General features: G+C 33.7%; 1 protein-coding gene across 1 annotated transcript in view; it reads left to right on the top strand.

Annotated features, from left to right (window-relative positions):
• Window positions 1-2,293: 2,293 nt before the first annotated feature.
• Window positions 2,294-7,047, top strand: part of LOC108739673 — a 10,830-nt gene continuing 6,076 nt past the window's right edge. The window contains exon 1 of the mRNA XM_025979325.1: window positions 2,294-3,111. Within this exon, the coding sequence (XP_025835110.1) occupies window positions 2,379-3,111 (733 nt within the window). The 5' untranslated portion in view covers window positions 2,294-2,378. The remainder of the gene's footprint in view (window positions 3,112-7,047) is intronic.

Here is a 7,047-nt window from a genome sequence, read left to right as displayed (position 1 = left end):
CTTCGGCACGCAAACCATATTTACAAGAACGAAGTTCTTGGTCAACGATGAGCTGATGAGATCTATAATATCGAAATTGTGAACCGCGTACGCTGATTTCTATGAATTTCTCATATTCTACATTCTGCTTCAATATTATATAGTTCTTCTTTTGCCTGCTATAAAATCCTTAACGTTAGTTTCAAATTCTAACTTGGTATAATGCAAAATTTAATAAATTAAACTGGTAGCTCATTATTAGCAACTCCCACCGTTATGCATGTGCTCTAAGCTACCATACTAGTCTAGAATCACGAAATCTCATTAACTATATGCAAACAAAGATATAAATTCAATTAACTAATCCCACCCAGCAATTAAGAGCATATTTTGTAATACCAAATATATAAACAATTAAGTCAATGTTACAACTTAAGATTATGTTGAAACGTTTTTATCTTACGTTAATGACTTCGAACAAGAGAAAGCATTTTGACGATTTCACTTTTTCGAAAATTATGTAACCCTCTTAAGAAATATTTTAAATTTGAGTAAATGCAAAATCAATAGTATGTATTGCTACAATATATTACTGCACATACATGTATACATTGTACATATCTATACTGAAGCATTTAAGTAAATAAAATTTTCTACAAACTTACAAGTCTCATGTCAGTATGCTTCGCACTAGTGAGGGATATTCAGGGGTTAAAAGAAGATAAACTCCTCCTTCTCAGATCCTAAAATAAAAAGAAAGAAGAAAAATTAGTCTAATGCAGGTATGTCCCATTCCCAATCGGATTTTGATGATTGGGAAATCAATTCTGATAGATTATAACATGATTAATAAGAATAAGAAAGAATTTCTCCAATAGTACGTGAAATAATGAAGTTGTGATTAAAAGTTTAAAGAATTCGTATTTTTTAGTGAGAAGTATATTGAAATTATATCAAAATGAATATAATCCATACTTTTTATGAATAGAAGAAAATAATCAATTTTTTCAATGAAGAGTGACATAAAATACTAAACAAATTTCACCAATTAATGTGTTGAACTTGATAGTAAATTAATCGCTGAAACTTCTTTTACTTATTTTATTCTATGTTGTTAAATATGTTCCATAATACCTACATTCTCTAAAATTTGAAAATATGTCTGGCAACAAAAAAAAAAACATTTAGAAATTAATAATTGCCGCTAGTTTTACCAGTTGTTAAAAGTGGTTTTAGTTGTTGCTATTTCTTATGATATATCACCATTTAACTGTCAATATTATGCTTGGGAATGTGGAGCTAAATCATTTTGTTTTGTTATCTATAATCTACAGTTTAATATCTACATATGTGCCATCACCATCATGATATGGTCGTCAGTCCTAAGACTGGTTGGACACGCATCTCCACTCTTTCCTATCCTAAGCTAAACTTCGCATTTCCCTAAAACTAGAACAACTCATATCCTTAACTATTTGCGAACAGTAATCTAATCTAGGTCTACCTCTACTCTTCTTAAGTCCTGTTTCTGCCTCTAATATGTCTCTGATTAGCCTTTCATGGCTAAGAAGGTGTTCTATCAACCTATCTCGCCTATTTTTTATTAACTTCCATAAAGTCCTCTGTTCTCCTTTCTAATATCTCTTCACCTCTAACCTTCTCTATTCACGGTCGGTTCGACTACGGGTCCGTCTGCCTTGGTCAAGTTTTTCTGTGGTTTCCTTGAATCACTCAGACAAATGCTGGGGCAGTTATATTCCACAGATAATTTTTCATTCTCTTCTGTCTTCATTTCGTCCGTCTCATCTTTCTCACCCGAACTACTACCCATCCATTCCCACGATTCCTGAAAGGAGGCTGAAGAGGGCCTTCCGCCCTACCTTCCGGCGAAGTCCGGAGGGACTGACCGCCCACTAGCATTAGTGGCTGATGGGAAAGGAACCCCAAAAGTTTTTTTTTTCCTTGCTAGAAGCTAGTAGTGCAATATCATCTACAAATCTAAACGTACTAATCTCTTGACCCTCTACATTTGTACTGTCTTTTTGATCACGTCTTCGATGTATAGATCAAAAAGTAGCAATGACAGTGTGCATCCCTGTCTGACTCCCTTCCTAACATTTACTTCTCTACGTTCCTGCCCCAGCTGTATAACTGCTTGTTGCTCTTTATACAAACTAAGCGTCACTCTATCTCTGTAACTCATCTCTATATTTAGATGGCACGCTTTTATAATAAGTACAAAATTATAATAAAGCAAATATTTTCTTCTCTTCTAAAGATTAAAAACGTGAGCATTCGCGTGAGCCGCCACTAAACGCACATAATGGTCCATCCTCCTGAACTTTTGCAGGAGTCTTTGAACCAATTTTACATTCCTAATCAGTTGCAGCATTTCCTGTATGGACGAGAAAGAAGACCAACAGCGTTCAGAAATCCATACAAATCTGGACCCATCAATCAATATCACCGAACCAAATGATTTCTCATCTACTAGCAATGAAGTAACGCCTTCATCTTCCGTTTCTCAATCGATAATCACAGAAAATACATATGTCGAAACCACTTCAACCTTGTCCGTTCAAAGAGGACAACATTTGGGCAACTTGTCCCAATTACCCGTTCGTATACTTTACGAACGATTAGGCGAAAATGGTACCAGCGATAGCAATAGTGCCATTCTATTCCTGTCAAAGAATGGAAAAAAGACGATGATGGATGAGAACGGTGACGGATCAAATAAAAAGCGTGTCATGTCGACATCCGCGGAAGCAGGCGGGCCGATGACGTTGTACGTTCGAGACAAGAAAACAAAAGAAGAACAAGGTTCCGTCGGTGGCACGCTAGATGTAGATTCTGAACCTGTTACTGTTATGCAAGAAGCAGCAGCAGCCGCACGCCGTCATTCGGTCGTTGTTCCGCTGTTGAAAGCGAAAGCAGCGAATGACATGGAGGTTAACGGATCTGGTGCAACAATTACAGCAGATGAAGAAGGAAAAGGAGGAGATATACGACGTAACATATCGACTATTGATATCGACACAGTAGTCGATGGAGGACTGCCGAGTTTATCAAAAGACAATGTTGATAATGGTGATAATCGCTTTCTGTTCTACGCACTTCTAGCACTTACAGGTAAAAATAAAATTAATGAAATCAGCTTTGGAAGCAGGTACAAACTGTTGACAACTGTGGTATTTTGGTTATTTTTGAATTTCTTACACATCACCTCAAAAGTAGGTACGTTTTTATTGTGGAAAGCAGTGATGAGCAAAACTGGTCTTGGTCTTACAATCCCAGTCTTGGTCTTTCGAAAATGCAGAACCAAGATCAAAACTGCCTTTATATTAGGAAGACCAAAACCAAGACCAAAATCAAACAAACAAGACCAATACTAAAACCAATACCGAATGAAAACGACCAAGACTGAATCCAAGACCGAATGAACAATACCAAGACTAAACCCAAAATCGAATATACAAGACCAAATACGTGAGACTAAATGAAAAATTATTACATACATTCAGTGGATTTCTGAAATTTCTATCATCATCATAAGGTAGTCAGTCCTAAGACTGGTTTGACACGTACCTCCACCCTTTCCTATCCTGAGCTAATATTCGTATTTTCCTAAAACTAAAACAACTCAGATCCTTAACTAGTTGCGAACAATAATTTAATCTAGGTCAACCTCTACCCCTCCTAATTCCTGTTTCTGCCTCTAATATGTCTCTGAATAGACCTTCATACCTGAGAAGGTGTCCTACCAACCTATCTCGCCTATTTCTTACTGACTTCCATAAAGTCCTCTATTCTTCTACTCTCTCTAATACCTCCTCATTTCTAACCTTCTTTATCCACGGTATCCTCATCATTCGCCTGTAACACCAAATTTCGAAAGATTCCAACCTTTTCTTTCCCGCCGCGCCCACTGTACATGTTTCGCACCCGTACAGCGCCGCGCTCCAAATATAGACCTTTTTCGAATTTCTAAAGTAATCGTTTGCAAGCATATAAGTTACTTCTTTTTATTGAAGGCGACTCGACCATGCGCTACCCTCTACTTTATATACCTACTACTCCTTACGTCCTGACTGATCTGGCTTTCTAGATACCTAAAATCGGCCACTTCTTCTAATTTTTCGTCTCCTATCTTTATATTCGCTGTTTCCCTACCTTTTCTTCCCTTGCACACCAGTATTTTTGTTTTATTTTTATTTATTTTCATACAGTACTGTTTCGTCAGTATCGCTTCCATTTTATTTAATGCTATCTCTAACTCCTCCTTTCTAGATGCTAATACTACTACAGAAATTTCTATATTATATTTTTTATGATTGCAATAAAATAGAGTATTTTATTAGTTAATTATTAATTGTGAGTTAATTGTAATTCTTAATTTGTATACAGTAATAATCTTTATAATAATAGAAAAAAATGTGCTTAGACAAATTATTATAAAATTCGTATCAAATTAAATGAGGAAGACAAGGGCTTAACACGCAAGTGAAAGATCAAGGCCAAGACCAAAGCTGGGACAGTGTTGGTCTTAATCATGCTTTGCTCATCACTAATAAATTTGGTGTTCATAAAAAAAATTTAGAAATACCAACGATTTGGTACACTGTAGGACAGGTTAATACACGTTTGCTAATGGAGATGGCGCACATGTAAACAATTAAATTAGCTTAGAAAAACTGCGAAAATCAAAAAAAATACAAAATACATTCAAGTAACACAAACAAAGAAATTCAGAATGAATATTGCTTCAAAATTTACATCATCGGGTACATTCATCACTTTTACGATTTTGTTATCCATGTTTTGTTTTCTGTTTTATTAAATGTATGGATATCAACCTGAAGTATTTGAATATTTTTTTAACTCACTTTAAGGAACGAAGAAAAATAAAATAAAGAAACGTGGAGAAAACAAATGTAATTTACATTTAAATCAGTCGCTTGGTGTGGCACGTGTTAGCGTTATTGGATAAGGGTTAAACTCTGCAGATTTGTTTTTTTATACAATGTGAACATATTTTTGGGGTGAGATCTAATAAATCCAAAAATGGCCAAAATTGTCGATCGACAATAGATGGAATTTTTTACATATGATTATAGTTTCACGTCAGTGAAATTAACCCGGATATGAAAAATATGTTCATTTTTGAAAATCTATCGTATTGAAAATAACTGATATGAATATTAGTATAATCTTAACAACAGCATGGAAATTGTTTATTAACTTTTAATACATAATATAGCTTAACATATCAAACTGAATTTCACCTAAAACTGGTTTTAATCGTAATGTAATACCAAGATAACCCAGCAGACTATTCAAAAATGCAATAAAACTTGGGATTATCTTTGGGTAGCAAGGTAAATTTTTAACATAAAACTTTAAAAGCGGAATTTGTATTACAAGACGATTGTAGTTAATGTGAATTGAAAGAACTTACCACTCCTATGTTAGCTGGATTTGTTTCCAGGACGGTCCAGTTTTTAAATTTTATCACATATGATAATTCAGGTACAACTTCTTTCAATTTTTAAACATTTCCAAAGTGATTTTTACATGATAAATTATCAAATACTTAAATGACTAATTTTTTTTCAAATCGGAATATTTCTTCGTACCTTTTCGATCTGTTTAGTTGCAATCGAATCAAATGTCATCGACGCGTCGACCAAGGAAACAATATTAGTTTCTTATTATACAAAACCCTTGAAGTCTCAATGCAATTCACACGGGACCGGCTTTTTTAAATAGTATTATTTAAATTAAATTATTGTTGTAATAATCCGTTCATATTTTGAGGTCTTCATGATCAACTTTTCAATATGATGACTACTAAATATCATTAATAAATATTAACAACTATAAAGATCGAAATTCACCCAATTTGTTTTCAATTCAAATATGTATGTCGTCTACTAAATTTTTCATACTTTAAACGAAAAATTGATATAATAGGAACAATTCGTACGTATTCGATTTGGATACATTTTCCAGTAGAAACAGTAACAACTGTTTGAGATGTATATCTCTTATCGTCAACAGAAAAATAATTATAGGTAAAATTTCGAAATTTTGTTTATAAAAATCACTTATTAAATAAATGTAATGGCAGATTTTGCTTGAAAAGCACGATTTATTATATAGAATTGTACTACTAACAATTTCAAACATCGATCCCACTATTTGCACTGAAATCGTACCTGTCTATAAACGAATAGCAAATTAAACCAATGTCAAGTGGTGTTGAAATATCCACAATAAATTATTGACGTTCACTCAGTCCTGAATGTTGCCTATCATTATAGTATCTCGTAACAATCACAATTATCAAGATCATCGAAAAGGTTCTAGTTCACGAGCTGCAGTTAATAAAATTATTTTTTCACTTACAATACCAAAATACAACGTGAAATTATACAACACGCTACTGAAGTGAAACTTCTTCAAACGCTCAAACATACGGGATAGGGGTTAAGGAATTGGTTTAATGGTATTATTTGTACACTATGCTTCGCAAGGATGCAATACTGATAGTAAATATACTATAGAATGTCTTTATATACAACAATCAACTTTTTTGTCATTAGACAATATACAAACCGGCTGATACCGCCGCAACCACTATGTCCCTGCATTTTAAGTCTGTAATATCTTCGAAAATATTCATTTAAATTACATGCTGTGAAGGGCCATATTGATCTATATTAAATACACAATGTATTTAAAAGTATTTAATTGGATAAGGATTAATGCTGTATCGCTTAAAATCGCTTGGTAAATATGCCATTATTTCTCATAAAAAGTAAAGAATTAAAAATGGTTATTGTGGGTTAACCCTAAGAAATAGACATATACCATTACGGACTTTTTTGTAGACCTTTTTAAGGTATTCAATACTGTAGTATATTATTTTGATCTATCTCGTAGGGTTCAGCCAGCGTTTGCAATGTAAGCGCAAAAAATGTGTTTATTTACGACATCACATTAGAAACCTCTAAAATTATCAGTGTTTCCCTACTATATTATGCATGTATTATACATATAAACCTT

This window comes from Agrilus planipennis, unplaced genomic scaffold (genome assembly GCF_000699045.2).
Source record: "Agrilus planipennis isolate EAB-ADULT unplaced genomic scaffold, Apla_2.0 scaffold249, whole genome shotgun sequence".
Taxonomy (NCBI): Eukaryota; Metazoa; Arthropoda; class Insecta; order Coleoptera; family Buprestidae; genus Agrilus; species Agrilus planipennis.
The sequence above is the reverse complement of the archived record's forward strand: the minus strand, read 5'-3'. Positions and strand labels throughout refer to the sequence as shown.